This window comes from Amphiprion ocellaris, chromosome 12 (genome assembly GCF_022539595.1).
Source record: "Amphiprion ocellaris isolate individual 3 ecotype Okinawa chromosome 12, ASM2253959v1, whole genome shotgun sequence".
NCBI classification, from domain to species: Eukaryota; Metazoa; Chordata; class Actinopteri; family Pomacentridae; genus Amphiprion; species Amphiprion ocellaris.
Genome location: NC_072777.1, coordinates 5,393,199 through 5,415,979, shown reverse-complemented (window position 1 = coordinate 5,415,979; position 22,781 = coordinate 5,393,199). Strand labels below are relative to the sequence as shown.

Genomic DNA, 22,781 nt, shown 5'->3' with positions numbered 1-22,781 from the left:
TTTGCCTTGGGCAATACCAGGAGGTACTGAATCCAACAACATAGGAACACACAACAAACTCTCTGGAGGGGTTATATATCTTATCTGGCCTGGGAACACCTCGGGATTCCACAGGAAGAACTGGAAAGGATGGTAGAGAGAGAGACGTCTGGAATGGATGGATGGATGCATGGATGGATGCATAGATGGACGGATGGACGGACAGAAGGATGGATGGATGGATGGATGACAGACGGACGGACAGATGGATGAATGGAACGATATATATATATATATATATATATATATATATATATATATATATATATATATATATATATATATATATATATATATATATATATATATATATGTATGTATGTATATATACACACACATATATATATATATATCAGGCAGTGTGTTATTATTGAATTTTTTAATTATTAATTATTTATTTATTTTATTTTTTTGTCAGACGGTGTCAGTCACAGGAGCAGCATCACCACATTATCTGAAGTTTACCTGGTAACAGCTGAGCTAATTCCCACTGCTCTCCTCCATGGGGGGAACGTGGAAGCTTTAATATCTGCTGTTTGCGACCAGATGCGGCTCTGATCCGGTTCGGGAAGATGAATGAAGCGGCTGCGGACAGACGATCAGTCCGTTGCCGACCGGAAGTGTGACTGTTACCGACAATGATCCCGGTGTGAGCGACAGACGAGGCGCAGGAGGAACCGAGGCAGCGACTCTCCATCATCCGTAAGCCTTTAGCGTCTTTTTTTTCTCTTCATCCCCAAACAGCGTGGCTTCCTTTGCTCATCTTCAGGGATCGTTTTGATTGCGATTCATCCCAGGTATTTTCTGATGACAGTGAGGAGGAATATCGTATATCAGTAGGTGGTGTTCACTGATGTTGCACATCTGGATGAGAGATAGAAGTAAAGCAGACGATGCATTGATCCATAGAGGCCTGATGAGTCGTTTAACCCGGGCCAGCCCGGTTCAATTAACCACACTGAGCCTGATTAAACCGCGTTATGGGATCGATTTGGTTGCATTTTACTGGTTTGAAAAGGTGCAACCCAATGAAGCAGGTCTCCAGATGGATGGATTGATTGAGTGGCTGGTAAAGAGACACACTTAAAATTAATATTTTACCATTTTTGAATGTATTTTAAACACACGTGTATTTGTGTAATCTAACTATGTTGTCTAATGTAAAACGGTATTAAAAACCTGTAACAGTAAATAAGGAAATTAAAAACTGTTACGGTACATTCACCAGTTTTCCACATTTTCATATTCATTTCCTTTTCATGTAATAGATGGAACTGGTGAAATTCATTTCAAATGTAATGCTCTAGTTATATTTCTAAAACATATACAGTCGGTAACAATTAATAGAAAGGCAGGAAACAAGAAAAAAGTACTGGACTGTTAAATGAGATATCTTTTATAAAAGATTTCATGTGTTTTCATCAGTAGTGAAGATACTTTTAATTAATGATTTAATTAATTATATTTTTATATACACGACAGGTCAAAAGTTTTAGAACTCCCCAATTTTTCCATTTTTTTTAATTGGAAATTATGCATGTTAATGTCTCATTGTACTCTGAAATGAAAGCATAGAACAAATTCACAGTTGAAGTTAAAAAATAAATCAATTTAGAAACCAAATATAGCCTCAAAGTAGCCACCTTTGGCAGATATAACAGTTGAACACACTCGTGGCATTCCTCCTACAATGGAGATCAAATATTCTTCAGAAAGTTCTTCCCAACTCTGTTGCAGAAATTCCCATAAATGTGTGGCATTTCTAGATTGGTTTACTTTCATTCTTCTGTCCATTTCATCCAAACCACCTCCATGGGGTTTAAGTCTGGAGACTGTGCTGGTCACTCCATGTTTTCAAGCTCACCATCTGGTTCTTTTTTCCTAAGGTAGTTCTGGCATAGCTTGGACTGATGTTTTGGGTCATTATCTTACTGTAGGATGAACCCCTGACCAACTAGGAACATCCCAGAGGGTACTGCATGAATGCTGTGGTAGTTGTCCATTGGTGGTGTTTCATGGTCCAAGCAAGCATCTTTTTCTTATTCTGATGTCTTAGTAAAGGCTTTTTTGCTGCATCTCGAACTGTCAAACCTGCAACTCCAAGTCTTCTCTTCACAGTTGAAACTGAGACTTCTTACTACGATCCCTATTAAGCTGTGCTTGAAGCTGTTGTCCTATGAGCTGCCTTTTACCAAACCGTTGACTCTCAGAAACTTGTCTTCTGATTCTGTTGTGATTTTGGGTCTTCCAGACTTTTCCTGTCAGAGTTTCCTCCAGTTTCTGAGTGCTTTTTGTTGGTGAAGGAAACTGTACTCACTGACACCTCGACTTTCTTCACAATTTCTCTGTAGGAAAACCTACATTTTTAAGTGTTATGATGATCTGTCTGTCTTCTGTTGTTAATTGCCTTTTCTTCACCTTTTTTATAGCAACATGCTACTTTCTGCAGTACAATACTGTTATAATAATGCTCTGGAGGGTTTGGTGCCATGGTGTGTTCCACCACTACTTTTATGCAGACAGAGGGGGTTGTAAGTAATCAAAAAAAGTTGAAACACCTGTAGGATTTGGTAGCACTGACTTTCAAGGTTTGATCAACCTCCGTTGCTACAGAACAGCTTTAAGTTGCTTTGTTTTTCTTACAGTTAACATTTTTTCCTGTGATGTTTCTAGGTATTAAGCATAGTTGCATGTGTAGATGTAGTAGGTATGTTAATTGTTTTTACATTTATAATGTTATGAGTTTGTGTGGTGTCTTGCCCAATTTTGGTGGCCATATGTTTGTGAGGGGACTTTTTAATTCTTGAGTGACCACAGTGAAGGAACTAATGCTTAAAACACATTGATCAGTTCACTTGAGTTTTGTGTCTTGTATTTTTGGCCATTTCAAACTTGTTTTGTGGCTTTGTGACTGCAAATTTGTGTTGTTTTGCTGTTTTTCCATATGTGTCTATGTGATCACTGTTGGGACACTTGTTGATTAGGCTGAGTGGCTACAGCTGCTGCATCCGACGCACCTGCTGGACTGATTGGTGACACTCCTTTAAAAGACAGACTCTTGAGCTGTTCAGATGGGCTCCGACTTCAGAGAACTCCACATCATATTTCTCTGTTCGTTTGAGAGCGGGTGTCAAATAGCTCTTTTGTGAGAAATAAAGCCCCTTTGAATTGTGTTTATACCCTAAGCACATTTATTTCACCCTCCCCTCCTTTTTGTTTGGTTTTGTTTATTATAATTCTTCCAGCCATTTTGGCTGGCTTAGTGGGGGATAGAGGCAATCTACCTCTATCACCTTTCCCAACCCATTTTGTGACCTTTTGTTTGGTTTATTTGTGTTGGGGTTCTTTGTTTTGTTACGGTTTTCCTTTTGATACTTTAATAAAGTTTGGGGTTCTGGGTATTTTCCTGGGGTCCCGCTTGGGAAACGTAACAAAAACTATTCTTCATTAATTAAAAACACTTAAAAAATACACATAATCTTGTGTAAAATTAAGGCTGGAAAATGTATTTAAATTCTTGAAAATTTCTGTATTTTTATGGGACTGTTTTTCCCCCTTTGTTTGACTGTTGTTTTGTTCTTTTTGCATCCCAGCTGCGAGATGGATGGATGGATGGATGGATGGATGGATGGATAGATAGATTTGAGCTACAGTCTGTCTAATGAAACGATTGAAAACGACACAAATCACTCTTCTATTATCCCTTTGGCTTTTCATTTAAGGTGACCTGATGATGTTTCGATGATTGACCAGCTCCTGCACAATATATTCCTCCTGACCTCATTGACCCTCAGAAGATGCTGCCTTTAAATGCTCCTGGAAAAACATAAACTGAGTCCACAGAGACGAAACCTCTTTCTTTGGAGGACGCAGCAGACTAGCATTATGAGAGCCCTGAGTTTCTCCCACAGCTGTGTGCTGTGCTGTAAGTATTATCTATCTAGATCTAGATTTAAGCTTAAAATCAGCGTATCCGGATTTAATTTCTCAGTGTTCAGAAGAGGAAGTAACATTCCTATCGGATAGCATACTGTACAGCTTTTCACTTACATATTTCTAATGACATTTTGGGTTATTTTTTTGTCTGGTTTGAAGAAAAGTTGGGAAGTGAAGGCGCCCAGAGGCAGAGCTATGGGCTGTGGAGGGAGCAGGACTGATGCTCTGGAGCCTCGATACCTGGAGAGCTGGACTAAAGAGACGGAGTCGACATGGCTGACGAGCACAGACACCGATATCCCCCTGTCGTCTATCCAGAGCATCCCCTCCGAGAACTCCGAGGCCGGCTATGCTTCTGAGAAAACGATCAGCCCTGGTGAGATGAGTCATGAATTATGTTTGAGTGGATGGGTGGCTGAGCGCTAAATTAATCTCCCAAAGAAACAGGCTTTAATAAATCATTTACAGCTGGATGAATCAGTAGCTAATTGGGATCCCACTGCACAATGACATGTTTTAGTTGTTCTCTTTTTAAGGTCCCATGTTGTGATTCTTTCAGCAGATAAATGAAAGTCTCACGTGGGTCTTTTAATTTTTCAACTCACAATCTAACAAAAATGGTTCATTTCACCATAACATGACTGGTTTCAGTGCCACTAGCTGCTGCTGGCCACGCCCCATTCAGGAAGAAGACTCTTTCTGCATCTGTGATTGATGGCATAAAGCAAAATAGCTTGTAGCTTTCTCTCTGAGGTATCGTTTGACATAGAATTAACTCTTGTCTGGTGAGTTTGTCAATCTCACAGTTATGAAATCAGTGTTTTACTGAGTTTCAGTTTGTGAAGTGAGCACTGGTTAACTGGTGGTCTGCACTGGCTGTGTTTCAGTCTCTGTTTCATACTTCCATTGTTGTTCAATTGTCTGACGATGGATTCAAAATAATGTCTCAATGAGAACAGCTTTTTTTAAAATGCCATATATGTGAGCACAGAGAGCAGAAGCAAAGCAAAAAAGCAATTCAATGGGTCCTCAGTTCTTCAGATGCTGAAGATTCTTATGTTCACCCTTGCAGATGTTTGTGTGGATGGATGGATTGATGAATAGAAAGATGGATGGATGATGGATGGATAGAAAGATGGATGGATGGATGGATGGATTGATGATAAAAAGATGGATGGATGAATGGATGGATGGATTGATGGATAGAAAGATGGATGGATGAATGGATGGATGGATGATGGATGGATGGATGGAAAGTCTTCAGTTCTTCAGATGCTGTAAGTGCATGAAGACTCTTGTGTTCTCTCTTGCGGATGGATGGACGGATGGATGGATGGATGGATAATAGATTGATGGATAGATGGGAAACAAAAAGCAATCCACTGGGTCTTCCGTTCTTCAGATGCTGGAAGTGCATGAAGACTTTTGTGTTCAATCTTGCAGATGGATGGATGGATGGATGGATGGATGGAAAGCAAATGCAATCCTCTGGGTCTTCCGTTCTTCAGATGCTGGAAGTGCATGAAGACTCTTATGTTCAATCTTGCAGCCTTGTTTGTGGCTGAAACATTTTAGAATTAACAGAAGCATCTCGAAAGTGAATAAATCAAGTGCATAATAAGGCAGCTGCTCATTCTGAATCACTGCAGCAGGCAGTGAGGAGGCAGGATGTAGCAAAGTTTTAGCTTTACAGCTGTTGTTGTTTAAGTTTTAACATGTAAATGTAAAAAATATATTCACTGACTTGTCAAGCTAAGAGGCTATCCAGCTGGGTGTGAGTATATGTCAGGAGTAAATGTCCTGACATTCATTGTCACAGCTTTTGTTTAATTTCCCGAAGTTTTAAAGACACACAAAACACAATGAAAATGGATTTTCATCATATGCGACCTTCAATGTCTATAACAAAATTTCACTTCAGCTGTTGCAGCCTGATGTCGATCACCAGTAGAACACTTGCTGAAAATACCTGTGTTTTTGATGTATCGGAACTGCTTTAAACTGGTATATAATATGATTTAATTCACAGACTAGTTGAGTTCAGGCTCAGAGCCATTCTGCTGTGAGCAATGAAATGGACTCGCTGTGACCTTTTCAGTCGTGACATCAAAGCGGGGGGTGACATCTATATGCATTATACTATTAGCTTTTCCCTTTAGGAGAAATCCTCTTGTAGTAACATAATCCACACATTTTAAAAGGTTATTTTAATGTGGCGTTAAAGAAGAATCCTTTTTGAGTGAGCAAAACTGAAATAAAGGTGAAAAACTGTTCTGATGCTGTAATGCTATAGCTCATGGCCAAGAATAACGTAACAAAGCATCAGCTTCAGAAACCTTTGTGCCTCCAGTTACTAACCTGTGCTGCTACTTACAGGTCAGATGGATCTTCTTGGTGCATCTTCTGTTGTTGTTTGTCAATTTGTGTTTTGTATTGAATCATGGGTGCGTTTTCTTTGAAGCCACGGGGAGTTGAATGAGGCATAACAGGCTGAGGCTGCATCAAAAGGACTCGGCTCTCATGGCAACAGATACAGCTGTTTGTGAATGCAGGCAGAGAAGCCTTGATGTAATTGTGAACACAAATTGGGTTAAGCTGCACCATGAAGACATAAAACAGGTCTAGAATTGGACAAATTAATCAGTAGCTGGCAATCACAAAGATTTTATTAAATAGTTGTTCCACATTAATGTAACATGCATGTATCTACATAAGAGATTCATTAAAAAGTCTTAATTTTGTGAAGTGAGATTCCGCCCTGTTAACATACACTCACTGGCCACTTTATTAGGTACATCTTGCTAGTAACAGGTTGGCCTCCCTTTTTCCTTCAGAACTGCCTTAATTCTTGGTGTCATACTTTCAACAAGGTGTTGGAAACATTCCTCAGAGATTCTGCTCCATATTGACATGATAGCATCACAGTTGCTGCAGATTTATTGGCTGAACATCCATGATGCCAGTCTCCCGTTCCACCACATCCTAAAGGTTCTACTGGATTGAGGTCTGGTGACTGTGGAGGTCATTGGAGTACAGTGAACTCATTGTCATGTTCAGGAAACTAGTTGGAGATGATTTGAGCTTTGTGACATGGAGCATTATCCTGCTGGAAGTAGCATCAGAAGATGATCCACTGTGGTCATAAAGGGATGGACATGTTTAGCAACAATACTCAGGTAGTCTGAAGGCAAGAGGGGGTCCAACCTTTGACTAGCAAGGTGTACCTAATAAAGTGGTCAGTGAGTGTTTGTTCTCATTAACCATTTGTATTGTAATAATTTAAATCGGGTAGAGATTGATTGGGTGCAGGCTTTGGTGCAAGTCAGCTCCCAGACCTCTGATGTTATGTCCATTTTTAGATCTTTATGTTTTTCATCCAAAGTCTCAGGTGAACTGAACACTAACAGACAATATAGTTCTGATGTAGCCCCCTGACTTAGGCTATTTTTAGACATATTTTTTCTAAGTTAGACTGAAATAAAGCTTCTAAGCTGAAGAAATTTTGTCTGTCATTTTTTCTAACCTTTTAATGCCCATTTTCGAAATACAGCATCTGCTTTCCCTTGTGCAAAACGTTGGTTTCCGCTGATTGGACTATACTGAGATAATACCTCAGGTTCCCTACTAAATTTCTTCGCTTCAGACCAGATTGGCCATGTGCTGTTTGTTCAGAACAGAAATAAGAAAGAGCTTTTGTTCATTCAAGAGGACAAAGCTGAGCCTTTGCTCTGTTCCAGTTCCAGATTTCTTTGAAGACGGCATCCCTCCTCCTGCTCAGGCTTACCTGAAGGTCTGCTCAGCTGTATCTGAAGCCAGCCTGAACGACGTGAAGCCCAGCAGCCCTCCTGCTATACTGGCCTCTCCTCAGCAGGAGTCAGTGCTACCTTCATCCGGCACCACGGTGCAGCGCCGCAGTGTTCTACACACCGAGGAGATTGTAAGTAACTTGTCACCTTTTCTTGTCATGCTTCTGCTTACCTTCCTGCCTTTTCTTTTGAGTTCCCTTACTGAGTAAATAGTAATGTTTGGACTCAACAAATAAACACAACAGCTTGCAACTTCTAATGAAATTATGTTCAACCAACAAACTAAACTGAGAGAGCAGAATTGGCTCATCTTCTACAATCAAAGGTGCTTTTATTTACTGGCCTTTACTGTTTAAAATATTCCAAACATATTAAGATATGGACAGGGGACAAAATCCTGAACTCCAGAAGAAGAAGAAAAATTAAGTTATCAACCCAATTTCATTAAATTTCCTGGACTTAATGTAGTTTTTAATCAACTAATGCATACATTTGAGTTTAAATTACAGACAATATTAAATTGACCACCATTATGTCAACCCATCTCATCAGAAATAATGTTTACAACCTAAAAATCTCAATTACTTTCAGTCTTGGAACCATGCAGTCATGGAAATAGTGTGTAGAGTGTATACAGAGTTTACCTTCCCTGGCAGAGTTTGTAAAATATCTACCATTCTTTAAGGAAAGCATGAATGATCAGAACAAATACAACTGTGTGATGATAAATAACTTTGCCTAAATGAAACCAAAGTTTTTTCATGATCAAATATAATATAATGTGAGAATATTTCACTAATTTTGCCAAGGTATCTCTAATTCTGCAACCAGCTGAAGTATAAGTAAGTAAAAGAGTCCAAATTCATCTATTAATAACAAAAAATGCATTTTTTTTGCACTAAAGTGGGACTAAACTGTCTTTTCTCAGCTTTTTTGTTTTTATTACCACCTCCAATTTTGCAACTAACTGAAGTATAAATAAGTAAATGAGTCTAAATTCATCTACTTACACCAAAAATTGCGATTTTTATCCACTAAAGTGACACTAAACTGTCTTTTATTGGCTTTTCTCTGTATTTCGTTTGAATTATTAGCTCTAATTCTGCATCCTGGGTGTGTTTCCGAGTCCCATCAATTCCCGCTGCCCGCTCCATATTTAGGTCACGTGATTCTGTATCTGTACATAATGTAAACATGCATAATACACACCTGTGCTCAGCGCAAGGTTATTTTGTTTGTGGGTACATCTATGTTAAATGGACACATTCTATGTTGCAGTGATTTCTGATTGATAACTAATTTTTTAAAAAAAAGCTGCATTTCTTAAAAAAAAAAAAAGCTGCATTTCTGACAATACCATATGGGGGAATGAACAGCCTTGGTGGAGTACTGCGCTCTGTGAGTGCTTTTTTAATTTAAAGGTTATTATGCTGTGATTTTACTGGTCACTTGAGAACAAATTGGGCTACATGTGGCCCCTGAACTAAAATGAGTTTGACACCCGTGCACTAAGACAACACAAGGGTTAAACTGAACATTGAGGCCTTGTCCTCTTGGTGGAAAAAAAAAAAAAAATAACAACATTTTTAGAGCAACATCTCCTTTTTCACAGTCTGCACTTAGAACAAACTTCACCATAGTGTCAGTGCTTTGCCATTTTATTGTCCAATCTTTAATTCTCCTCCACCCACAGACCAAATGGCAGGACAATCGCATGTCGACCAAGCAGGTGACCATCACGGTGACGCAGAGCATCCACCAGGTGGACAAGAACGGGAAGGTGAAGAAGTCCCTCACCACCTACGAGGTCATGAAACCCGTGGAGGCTCTCAAACAGGCGGCCACGCAAAACACTTGAGTGCAGGAGAGACTGGAAGAAGCCAAAAAATAGATATGACTGTGAAATAAGAACAACTAAACATGCTTTTGTGCAGAAAGCTTTAAGGTCCGACAGCTGAGTGAAGCACAAGAACGATACAGGAGTTAGACGGAAAAACGGGGATCATGTGTAACTAGACTGTGTAGTATTTTAAACTGTATAATGTGTATTTCCACTGTAGTTTGACACATTGGAGACATTTAAAACATTAGTTTGGTCGGAGAAAATCCAAACAAAATGACATTATACAGTAGACACAGTATCACATGAAAAAAATCATCTGAATCAACATTAAGATGCTTCTGAGGGTAAATACATGTGTAAATCCGTTGCCAGAGTATTATCTCACACTGCTGAATATTATGAATATTTCATAGCTTTGTTATTTGGCTTTGAAACACAACATGTAGTCGCTGCTGTGTGTTTGGCTCAGGAAACTGGTGATGATTGCACTATTTACAGTGAAGCCTGGACAGGAGTTGGTGAAAACTGTCTCACTGCATCGTGTTGTTTTGTACAATACAGTGTTCACTTTTTTAATCAGGTGGATTGTGTTTTCTAATGACAATAAATCAGACTAAACATGTGTGGTCCTTGTTTTGAACGACTTCGAGGACAATCTGTTTTCATACAGTACGAACACAGTGGCACTTCAAACAGCGAGCTTTTGGTTTTCAGGTGAGTCGAGGATTGAGTCTTTATGCTTAATGTCTTTGAGCTCACGGTGAAGAACAGAGCTGAAGGTCAACTGGAAAGTGTGTGAATCTGGTTCTGATGGTCGTAATGCATCCGTCCCGATCTGAACGAAGGCTCTTCTTTCTCCATCCACTCATCCACACTGAAATCTGGGAAGAAGAAGCCGATTTCTCTTTTAGCCGACTCCACCGAATCTGCAGAAAAGAGTCACACATTTGAAATACTATGATTTCAAAAAGTACACTAAAATACAGTCGACAGTGGGGCAGTACAAGGCCTGCAAGGTAAATGCAATTTTTGTATAATCAGACTTTTAAAAATAAATAATAAAAGTTTAATGAAAACATGAATGATCAGAGCAAATGCAATTGCATGATGATAACTTTGTCTAAATGAAAGAAAAGTTTTTCCACAATCAAACATAATATATGTGACAATATTTTGCAAAAATGCAGTTTTTATCCACTAAAGTGACACTAAACTGTCTTTTACTTGCTTTTCTGTGTTTACTTTGAATTATTAGCTCTAATTCTGCAACCAGCTAAAGTCTAAGTAAGTCAGTGAGTCCAAATTAATATCAAAATTTGCAGTTTTTATCCACTAAAGTGAAACTAAATTGTCTTTTATTGGCTTTTCTCTAAATTTAGTTTATTGTTCAAAAGTTTGGGGTCACATGTCCTTATTTTTGAAAGAAAAGCTGTTTTTTCCCAATAAAGATAACATTAATCAGAAATACAGTCTAGGCTGATTTTTAATGGAATATCTCCATAGAGGTACAGAGGAACATTTCCAGCAACCATCACTCCTGTGTTCTAATGCTACATTGTGTTAGCTAATGGTGTTGAAAGGCTAATTGATGATTAGAAAACTCTTGTGCAGTTATGTTAGCACATGAATAAAAGTGTGAGTTTTTATGGAAAACATGAAATTGTTTGGGTGAGCCTAAACTTTTGACTGCCACCACCTGGCTTCACACCTGTTATCTCTGACAGAGGTTTTAGTTTTCGTCAAGCCAACTTTTCCTACCTGATCCATGAGTTGTATTTCTCGTGTCTGTGAGCCCAAACTGGGCCCTGATGGACTCGGGAGAGGTGTATCTGGCTCTGAACACCTTGGTGGGTCCCATCAGTTCTCTCCAGTGCCGTATGGCATCCTCCCTGGCTAAAATGTACGCTCGCATCGGACCACTGTGGGAAAAATTCAGTGGAAGTTTGAGCAGTCATGAATCATAGTTAAATGCAGCTGGATAGCTCAGTAACTAACTGAGGTGTCCAGTTAGTTATATTCATCTATATATATAATAAATAAAAGTGTCTGCTGAATGAAGTTTCACATTCTGCTAAAAAAAAGACAACCAAAATGGTAAATTGTAAATGCTCTGCTCCCAGCTAGCACTGACAAATCTTCATACTGCATTTATGGTACTGCAAAGAGGTTTTAGTCTTTAAGAATGAACATAACAATTACATCATGATGCTGCCACCACCATGCTTCACATCATGATGCTGCCACCACCGTGCTTCACGTCATGATGCTGCCACCACCGTGCTTCACGTCATGATGCTGCCACCACCGTGCTTCACATCATGATGCTACCACCACCACCGTGCTTCACATCATGATGCTGCCACCACCGTGCTTCACATCATGATGCTGCCACCACCGTGCTTCACATCATGATGCTGCCACCACCGTGCTTCACATCATGATGCTGCCACCACCGTGCTTCACATCATGATGCTGCCACCACCGTGCTTCACATCATGATGCTGCCACCACCGTGCTTCACATCATGATGCTGCCACCACCGTGTTTCACATCATGATGCTGCCACCACCGTGCTTCACATCATGATGCTGTCATCACCGTGTTTCACATCATGATGCTGTCATCACAGTTTCACTTCATGATGCTGCCACCACCATGCTTCACATCATGATGCTGCCACCACCATGCTTCACATCATGATGCTGCCACCACCACCGTGTTTCACATCATGATGCTGCTACCACCATGCTTTATATCATGATCATCTTTTTTTGTACAAATTTGATCTAGCTTCCAAATTTTTGTGTATAACTTAGTTTATTTTGGATACTTTTTTATTTTGTACTGTATTTCCTAAATGTTTGCACTATCTTTGCTGCTGTAATACTGTACATTTCCTCACTGTGGGAGTAATAAAGGCTTATCTTCTCTTAACATCAACCCATGGAGGCTAAAGTGGCTGTAGAAGTGTGCATTGCAGTGACACTTGAGGTTTTCTGGATATAAAGCCACAAACTGACTTTTCATACAAATCTACTCTTTTCCCTGCAGGGTCTCCTGAGGAAAGAGCTCAACCACGGATGCACATCCAGCCAACACAACTATCAGTTTATTAGTTTCAGCGAAATAATGCCAACTGGAGCTGCTTCAAGCTCGACCGGCCGACATGGCAAAGACGCTTCCCGATGACAATAGCGGCAGCCGGAGAAAGGTTGCCGTAGCAACTGCCAATTCACTGCTGTGACCGGAGAAAAATGACAACGTAATTACAAACACCTTTTCCAATTCAGTGGTGGGCTCGCCGCATGAGGAGCTATTGTGAGCAGGCTACATGGCAATTTTCAGACAATTGCTCCGGGGATGTTGTGCTAAACATGACTGATAATTGAAACTCCTCTTGCAAAGTTTCAGAAAATTATTTACTGAGGACTTGCTGAGCATGAAATAAGAGCTGCATCAGCCTTTTTTATGTCAGCCCAGTGGGTTATGTAGTCTGGAAATTTCTCCATTTCAGAGTGATCATGCAGAACACAACAAACAGCAGCGTGCAAGCAACCAACAGTGTCATGGTTTGTGGTGTTAGCACGCAGGTTTACCTTGACATGAATTCAACAAGTCTTTGATAGAAGAATCGCCCTGAGAATGAAAAAGAGGTGAACATGTTAACAATTTTTCACTATAATACATAGAAAATAATCTTCAATTATGCTTCTTATTGACAGAAAATAGTTTTTTTCCTCTCAGTGTGTGGGTGCTTGAGCAGCACAATAAAGAATGATTCACTTGACTGCACGATGCGTCGGCTAAAATAAGCCGCTGACTCATTTTTTCAGCCACACGGAGATACTACAGTAGAAGATCTAAACTCGTCTTGAGTCGTGTTCACACCTGAATGTTCAGCATAAAACCTCTCGGAGTCTTGTTTTCTCCACACCAGATCTTTGCATCTAACAACCACAAACTTGTTGTCCAGGATTCTCTGGTGAAGAGCCTGAAAGGAAAAAAAACACAACACAGTTTGTTGGATTCATGCCAGACTGCAAATCAGTGATTTCCAACTTCTGCAGTAGTCAGAAGTAATACATGGAAAGCTAAGCTCAACAAAGAAATTACAATTTAATTAAAGAAAAGTAAAAGAACACAGTAGAGACCGACAGAATGCATGAAAATTAATATTAATAACTAAAATAGCTGCCTTAAAGTGTGGCAAACTTTAAGCTAACCGGGTGTATTAACAGTTAAAAATATTTGTTAGATGTATAGATGATGGTTAGAAAGCTGAAATGAATGGATTAATATAAGAATATATAGCCTAAACTCATGAATAAATAGCTCAAAGCAAACTGCCCTAAACATTTACAGTTCAACTATACAAAAACATATTTTAACACGATCCAAACTTATATAATTACTGTGATTTAAGATCCTAATCTAATTTAACGTAACACAAATTGATCTAGTTGAACATGAGAGGTGTTAATGAAGAGGTTCTTGGGTCCATGTGATTGGCCTGAGTGGGTAAAACAGACGAAAAAGATCGAGAGCCACTGCTGCAATAAAATAAACGATAAGGACAGATGTGTGCAGATTTACAGGTAGCATTTCTCCATTCTGACGTGCAACAGCCAAATATTCTGATAAAGATCTTTTTTTTTCTGTGCTTTATTATTTAGGATTACAACAGACATAAACTGGTTCACATTATGAGAAGCGAAATGGGGCCTTTTCCACTAATGGAATATTTTACGATTGACACAGTTTTCATGACTTTGAAGCCTTGGGGCCGGTGGATCTATCGAGACAGCAAAAAGAGCTTCTTTACCGTTAAATAAGAGACGGTAGAGCATGTCAGAATACTATATACTACATCCCAGTGTCATTTCCAATATTGTGCAAGTCTGTTTTACAGTAAAAGCCAGAGGTGACACTGCTTTAGTTGGCAGGATGATTTCTAAAATAGGCAGAAGACATTAGCAGCAGTGAGAGCAGCTGACCTCCATCATGAGAGGATGAGCCACAGCATCTGGTTTGATGACCGCCAGGGTGAGCTGCAGCACTTTGGACAGGCGGCCAGCTGTCAGTAACATTGTCTGCAGGACGGACACACAACACACCGTCAGCAGTGAGTTAAAACGTTTAAAACTGCACTAAAAAAACAAAGAATGCAGTTAAAACACGGCAGGATAAAGAGCATAAACAACAAAGATGCTAGCCCGTTCGCTAACGTAGCATTTGGATCGTAAAATGCAGCTAATGTTCCTGAACATAAACTTTTCCCAACCTGATATAATATTCTCTATAGTCAGTAGTGATAGTAGTTAATAATACTGACCTGTATCGTGGCTGGTTTCCAAAATACTAGTCAGTTAGAAACACAACCGCCGCCATAACAGCAGCAAAAACGTTATTTTACTATTTTATCAGTCGGTTCTAATTTATTCTCTACTAATGTAACGTGTAAATTCAATATTACCTCAGAACTGTTAACTTACTACAAACTATGTAAGAAATAAAGAAACAACAAGGTGAAAATATAATATTTTAGCTGAATGACTTCTCGCCCCAGTCGGTCCGTCTGTAAAAACGGTCCCCAGGAACCGAACCAGAACATCAGTTCCCCCCAGAGTGAAAATAGAAAGAAAGAAAAGAATAAATAATAATAATAATAATAATAATAATAATAATAATAATAATAATAATGGTAAAAGCAGATATTTAAGGAAATTTAAGTAGTGTATTTACACATTTACTAACATTTTACACCAGTACATGTGTACCTATTTTTTAATTTTTTTTTTATTTATTCATCATTATTTTATTTATTTGTTTTAAAGATTCCATCTTAAAAGCTGTGATCTTGTTTTTTGTTGTTTATAGTATTTCTTAAGTTTTGTTTTACAAAAGAATTTTAAAAGTTCTCACCTGTTGTCTGTCTCGCTTTTATCACTTTATTGTTGTTGTTGCATGTTTTATAAATTTTACAGAACTTTACTCAGCTTAGATTGTTTTAAATGGTGCAATATAAATCAGTGAGTTAGTTAGTGCTTTATGTTTCTCTTTCACAACCCTCTGAGAGCAAAAGTAGCTTCAGGGCAGATCAGATAAATACTGGCACAACAAAACAAAACCAAAAAAATACAATAAAAATCAAGTTCTTTTTTTTGGCCTTTTATTTTTCTTACTTTTTTCTTACAATCATTGCCATTTTTAAAATCATTTTTTCACTTTTAGCTCCTCTGATCCACTCATTAATTCTATCTATCCTATCTCCTTCAGACACGTTTGAAGATGAATAAGAAAGTTCTTCTTTTAATAATAATCTGCATCAGCTAAGATTTTTTTTCAAATGAAACACTTCATGAATTCATAGAACAGCATCTACACCTCACTGAAAAATCAAGAATTTGTATTTGTAATTTCCAATGGATAACAAAGAGACCAGTTTCAGTGCATGTCCAATCCAAGTTTCCACATCACACTTGTCTAAATTTCCTATCAGACCAGGATTTGTTTCCAAACCAGCCCATCTACCTGCATACAGACCTTATACTTGACATTAGTGTGTACTATTAGTTCATCTACCATGCTATGAGGTGGTACCCCAAATGATTTTTTAGGTTATTTTTAGATTTGGCGTCCTCCCTTTATGTGGCTTCTTATTACTCCGTCAAGGAATGCGGTGGAGTTATGTGACGATCGGCGTTGGTTTGTCCGTCTGTTTGTCCGTCTGTTCGCAACATTACTCAAAAATGGATTATTGGATTTGGATGAAATTTTCAGGGAAGGTCAGAAATGACACAAGGACCAAGTGATTGGATTTTGGCAGTGATGCAGCTTATAGTCTGGATCCACGGATTTGTTATAGATTTCTGTACCACTGCGAGCCGCACGGTGTCACTGTAACGATGACAACAAGTGAACACTATGTCAGCTGCCTGCTGACGATCACATGATTGCGATCCTACTACAAATCGACCGCTGCGGACTTATCGGGACTCATCATCAAAAATGATACAAGGAATAATTGATTAAATTGTGGGGGTGTTTCTGAGTCCCATCAGTTTCTGCTACTCGCTACATATTTAGGTCACATGATTCGGTGTCCGTACATAACATATACATACATAACACACACCTGTGCTCAGTGCAAGGTCATTTTGTTTGTGGGTACATCTATATTAAATGGACACATTCTATGTTGCTGTGATTTCTGATTGCAGTAACTAATAAACAGATGCTGCATTTCCAAAAAAAAAAAAAAAAGCTGCATTTCTGACAATGCCATATGAGGGAATGAACAGCCTTGGAGGAGGTCTGCGCTCTCTGGGTGCTTTTCTAGTTACTAATGTAATATGTGAGTTAATTGCTCTTTAACATGAATACACTGGAGTAAAGCTCCATGTGTCATGTCCGACTGTAAAATCCAGATCTTTCCTTTACAGAACTTTGAGGTGAGAGGAGATGCTGTTCAGTTTAGCAGCTGAGAGTCTCTGGGGAGCGACAGCGACACAGCAGCTAGCAGCAGGGAGAACTCGGTCTGTGGAATTTCATCCCTGTGGCAGATCAGACGTCCAGTGTGGGTTACAAACACGGAGCGCATTCCTGCAACGCAGAATGGCCACACCCTTGAAAAGTTTGGGAGATTGTACGTGTGCATGAGTGTGTGTGTGCGTGTGTGTGTGTGTGTGTGCAGACTTTGACATTCAGAGAGACAGAATAGGAGGGAAGAAAAGGGGGGATGGATGTCCCACATAGGTTTCTCCCACCTGCCCACGTCATGTGACTCGGGGTGACACCACAGCTGTTACCTCCCATGAGGGGGATGAAGAGGATGAGAGGAGGTGTTGGGTGGGTTAAACGGGACACGTTTGTCAGAATATAGCACAAAAACCGACATGTTTAGATAGAATATAAGGTTTGTAGGTACTAAAATACTAGTTTAAGAGAGCTAGGAGAAGAAAAAAATGGGTGATGAGGGTGACGTGAGGGTGTGTTTCATTTTTATTATCACCCGTTCTGTAAACAAACTGCCGCGCATGAGTGATGGAGATGAGCAAATGGTGGTGGTAAAGATGGCGACTACAGTTACTCCAACAGCAGGTATGACAGGGTGGAATGTGGCCTGATCATGATTTCACAGGTCCTTTATGTGGTTCAGTCATGTCAGAGTGTTATTCTACAGTATTACAAGCTGTACAGGACAAATAGGCATCACTGTATGTCAAGTTCAAGAGATTTTTGGGGCGGTAACATGAGCTGTAGTTAACCTCTCAGGGGGGTTTTAGTCTTTTATCACAGAAAACCAACCTCTGCAACCGAGGTGCCTCGAGAAATTTATTGCAGCAAGTGTCAAAAGCCTCTAAAAAATAAAAATAACTTCACCTAAATTAGTAAATACAATCTAGCTTTGTATTTTGTGGCTCTACAGGAACCAAAAATGTCGGTTTTAGTTGCCTAAGGTCTTCAGATATCTACATTACAGTTCAAAATTTGGGGTCACTCCAGGCAATTTCATGTTTTTCATAAAAACTTACACTTTCATTCATGTGCTAACATAATTGCACAAGGGTTTTCTAATCATCAATTAGCCTAGCCCCTATGTAGATATTCCATTAAAAATCAGCTGTTTCCAGCTAGAATAGTCATTTACCACATTAACAATGTGTAGACTGTATTTATGATTCATTTAATGTGATCTTCATTGAAAAAAATGCTTTTCTTTCAAAAACAAGGACATTTCTAAGTGACCCCAAACTATTTAATGAAACAAGTTGGACCTAACTGAAGCCGTCGAGATTTGGGGGATCCTCAGCTTTCTGACCACAATAAACCCTGACTCTGTTCTATCTGTGATCCACTGACTGCTGCTGCTGCTGCTGCTTCTCCTGCAGTTGTCGTTCCCTTTTGGTGGGAGTCGGGCAGCTGACTAACTCAAGACCCCCACAGGCCCTTGGGTGTCCATAGGCTGCTCATTCTTCAGCCAGGAGACACAGTAAAGGATCGTGTTAATAGATGTTACACACATCAGCAGGGAGGAAAGTTCACTGTAGTACAGATTCTGACAAAAGCAGAATGGAAATACTGTGTGTAATGATACACACTACTGTTCAAAAGTTTGGGGTCAGCTAGGCAATTTCATGTCTTCCATGAAAACTCCCACTTTTATTCATGTGCTAACATAACTGCACAAGGGTTTTCTAATCATCAATGAGCCTTTCAACACCACTAGCTAACACAATGTAGCATTAGAACACAGGAGTGATGGTTGCTGGAAATGTTCCTCTGTACCCCTATGGAGATATTCCATTAAAAATCAGCTGTTTCCAGCTAGAATAATCATTTACTACATTAACAATGTCTAGACTGGATTTATGATTCATTTAATGTTATCTTCATTGAAAAAAAGCTTTTCTTTCAAAAATAAGGACATTTCTAAGTGACCCCAAACTTTTGAATGGTAGTGTACAGTATAATATATATCCGTTTAATGTGTTTGTTGCTGTTAAGCCTTATAAATGGCATCAGATTATATACATATATACACTTTGTGAGTCCAAAGTTTCCTTCATAATAAACCAGTTTTCAGACAGTTTGACCCCCTTTTCAAATACATTCATTCTGCTTTATTGTAAGGTAGCTGAATATCCAAACATGTGAAATTTGTGTAAAATTGTCACACTATAAACACTAAAACACGTTAACATTTATACAATCTTTACATTGCACATTTTGTGTTTTATATTTTTCTTATTGTATATTTATTACTGCACATTTTTGCTTATGGTGGTGGGAACTGTACTCTTTGATGGTTAATAAAGTATTTATATTATAAATTCTGCTGGACTCAAAAAAAAAAAACTTCAAACTTTGTCCCTATTACACCTAAAATTACATAGCAGTATTGCAAAGCTCTTTTAGGAAATTTTATGGCAAAAATGATAAACATGAACAGAAAAGAAACTATATTTTATTGTGTTCTATGTATAGAAATCTATTCTTATATATTATGTGTTACAGTGAGAATATTTTTCTACTCACTTTACCCAAACTGTCCTCAACATTTAAAATGCAAATAACATTCTGTTGTAATAATTAGAAGCACTTCCAGTTTATTACCAGATGCATTGCACTGACAATGTAACCGAACCTTGCTGCTAATTGCCTGCATGCAGTAAACAGTATCTTAATACAGATATCCACATTTTACTACACTATTAATATACATGCATATATATTGATACATGCCTGTTGTTTGTTGTGATATGTTCTGTCATTTCTACCAGTATTTCCATTACAACCAGCCAGTTTTAGTGAACCTTGTTTTATGGTGCAAAAAAGTATGTTCTGAAAATGTTCACATTTAAGGAATTATTTTTTGCCAAAACATTATGAACAACTTGAAATGTCTTCAGAAAAATAAGTGCAATTTCAACAATATTAAGCCTCAGTTTATCATTTGCACAATAAAACTTATAGATCACAGTGTGCTGACAAAGTCACAAAACATTTAGACTTCTGGAACTGAACAATATAGTATTTTATTTTATGATCAAAACAACAAAAGTCAGACAAAAAACAACAAAAACAAGACAATATATTACAAAAATGAGACACACAATGACAAAAATGACAATCAAAATGAAACAAAAAATGGACAAATGACAAAAGCAAGAAACAACACAACAACAAAAATACAAATGACGCAAGCCAGACAAAAAGGAAACACAAAACGACAAAAATGAGACAAAAAATGGCCAAATCAAGAAACAAAATGACAAAAAAATGAGACATACGACCTGAAACAAAACAAAAAAGAGACAAAAAATTAGACAAAAAAGTTACTAAGTGACAAAAAATGGACAGACGACAAATATTAGATCAAAAAATCTCACAAATGACACAAACGAGACAAGAACGCTAAAAGCGAGAAATAAAATGCCAAAAACAATAGACAAGCAACACAAGCCAAACAAAAAAAAAAACACAGAACAACACAAACACGAGACAAGCAAAAAAAAGTCAGACAAAAGAAAAGACAAAAAATGACAAAACAACATTGAGCAATTTAGTATTTTATTTTATGATCAAAACAACTTGTCAAAGTCTAGAAAGTATTTAAAATTTATAGTTTTCCAAGTTTACAATTTGCAGTTCATGTTTTCTCTGTAATTTTTACACTTTACAAAGTCTTGGGCCGGATTGGACCTTCTGGTGGGGCGGTTTTGGTCCACGGGCCACATGTTTGACACCCCTGTACTAAAGGATTTCATTTCCGCTTTGATGTCAAAATGTTTCTATGCTGTGCTTTAAACAGATGCCAGTATCTGATGCAGCTTGTCAGGTCTTTTCAGAATGCTGCTGGTTGGAGAATATCTTGCCTGCTGTGGCCTGCAGACTCCTCTGTACACTGATCCACCACATTGCAGCTCACCTGTCACCCCTGAGCATTACAAAGGGGCCATTTAGGGCTCCTCAGGCCCCAGTGCGACACCCACAGCCCCTTTTATGTCCTGATTGTTTCGCTGGTGAGAAAACCCAGCGACGAGTTTCCTGTTTTAACACCTTTCGGGGGGCTTCAGAAACACACTGGAGCCTCATTAGCAAAACTAACCTCTGGAGATGAAACACAACCCAAAAGCGAGCAACTTTTTGTTTACCGGATTGTAGAGGGAGATTTGACCGAGCACCTTTTTTTAGCCGTTGCAGTCCTAAACCCGACGACCTCGAAGCATCTATATCCTCCTGTCCTCTCGGTGAATCACGTGAGCGAGTCGCCTTCACCTCTCCGTCACCTGTTCTCTCTTTTAGCCTAAATGCTGGTGACCTCTGACCTTTTCTGCTTGGTTGCTTCACCACACGGGACCGGGTTCCCTTCAACAGCTGTGTCAACCTCAGCCCTGGCAACTGCTGTGCCCAGGGAAGGACAGAGAGTGGCATTAATGTCAGACCACATAGCGAGTCAGCAGCACGGTGCTGCCTCGTCTTTGTTAGGATTAAACGGCTCACTTTTACTTTTTTGGCTGTGCTGTTCAGTCGTTTTTCTTCCTTATGTAGTGATTCCTTTCAAAAACTGATCAGAAATACACAGATCAGGTTGTTTTTGATCAGATTCATTAGTAATACCACCTCTAGAGGCATTATTTATGAGCAGAAGTTCACTCTTTAGCATCTCAATTCCTAACTTTAAGTCATAATTTGCAGTGATCTGTAAGGTAAACTCTCAGCCTCCTGCAGGGATTTTCCTGTGAGTAGAGAGGGGGTTAATCCCCCAGGTTGTCCTACACTGTGCATGTGCAGGGCCTGGGCTGGTGTCAGCTGCCAGTTTATTTATACCAATAGAATCCAGCGCTAGAGAAGAAGCCGCTCCGAGGGTTAGCCGGTTCTAACTCCTACCTGCCGTCCCCCGAGGGAAATTATTTCCTCATGTCACGAAAAGTGTGCTGTGACCTCCCCAGAAGCAGCATGGGGACGTTGGCAGCGGGGGCAGATGGGTATGACAGAGGGGGAACAAAGTGATTAGCAAACGGGGGCCCCGGTATGCGAACACGGGTTAAAAATAACCTCGCTGGCCCCGATTTATGGATAACTTGCAGCTCAGTCGCTTGCATGTGACGCTGTGTTTGATCCGAACGGTGGATTTCTGAATGATTTAAAATGCTGAATGTGTTTTTATTGATAAATTTAGATGCGTAAACAATCATCAGGCTGATGACTGGAGGTAAAACAAATCAAAGTGTCATTATTGACTCAATCATTTGAAAGCTGTCACTAAGTCTGCCTACTAGCACCTGAAGAACACTGCTAGAATCAAGGGTTTCAGAATGAGAATCAGATTTAGAAAAGCCTTTAATGCTAAGTGAGTTCGCGCACACAAGGAATTTAACGTGGTGTATAGAGTTGCAGTACTCAGCAATAACAACAGACAGTGGAAGAATAAATATACAAATCTAAGTCTGAGAAATTCTATATAGAAACTGCTATAAGTATAAGAAGTACAAGAAGTACGGTGTAAAGGAAGTACTGTGTAAAAAAAAAAAGACGTAAAATTACTGCCAGGGTAATAAATAAGAGTACAATTTAAATTCCAAAATAGATTTAGACTCAGACAGATTTTATTAATCCCCAGAGGTAAATTCTGTTATTACAGCAGCTGGATA

General features: G+C 39.0%; 2 protein-coding genes across 9 annotated transcripts; one reads left to right on the top strand and one right to left on the bottom strand.

The window, feature by feature from the left end:
• Nucleotides 1-493: 493 nt before the first annotated feature.
• baalcb (BAALC binder of MAP3K1 and KLF4 b) lies at nt 494-10,246 on the top strand. Of its 7 annotated transcripts, none has more exons than XM_055016258.1 (7): nt 496-741; nt 2,291-2,386; nt 2,469-2,746; nt 3,762-3,964; nt 4,135-4,351; nt 7,713-7,912; nt 9,475-10,246. In XM_055016258.1, exons 5-7 carry the CDS (start codon nt 4,171-4,173, stop codon nt 9,637-9,639), a joined length of 546 nt encoding a protein of 181 aa, XP_054872233.1. In that variant the 5' UTR covers nt 496-741; nt 2,291-2,386; nt 2,469-2,746; nt 3,762-3,964; nt 4,135-4,170; the 3' UTR covers nt 9,640-10,246. The 7 variants fall into 7 exon arrangements, with proteins under 7 accessions (XP_054872236.1, XP_054872233.1, XP_054872232.1 ...); XM_055016257.1 differs by lacking the exon at nt 2,469-2,746 and adding an exon at nt 1,926-2,011; XM_055016261.1 differs by lacking the exon at nt 2,469-2,746 and having other exon boundaries at nt 494-741; nt 4,140-4,351.
• nme6 (NME/NM23 nucleoside diphosphate kinase 6) lies at nt 9,422-15,200 on the bottom strand. 2 transcript variants are annotated; one of them, XM_023297005.3, is made up of 7 exons: nt 14,957-15,200; nt 14,619-14,714; nt 13,513-13,615; nt 13,221-13,260; nt 11,383-11,543; nt 10,384-10,550; nt 9,422-9,651 (listed from the first exon to the last, which is right to left on the bottom strand). In XM_023297005.3, the coding sequence occupies exons 2-6, from the start codon at nt 14,709-14,711 to the stop codon at nt 10,405-10,407; spliced, it is 543 nt and encodes a 180-aa protein (XP_023152773.2). In that variant the 5' UTR covers nt 14,712-14,714; nt 14,957-15,200; the 3' UTR covers nt 9,422-9,651; nt 10,384-10,404. The 2 variants fall into 2 exon arrangements, with proteins under 2 accessions (XP_023152773.2, XP_023152772.2); XM_023297004.3 differs by having other exon boundaries at nt 9,422-10,550.
• Nucleotides 15,201-22,781: the final 7,581 nt, after the last annotated feature.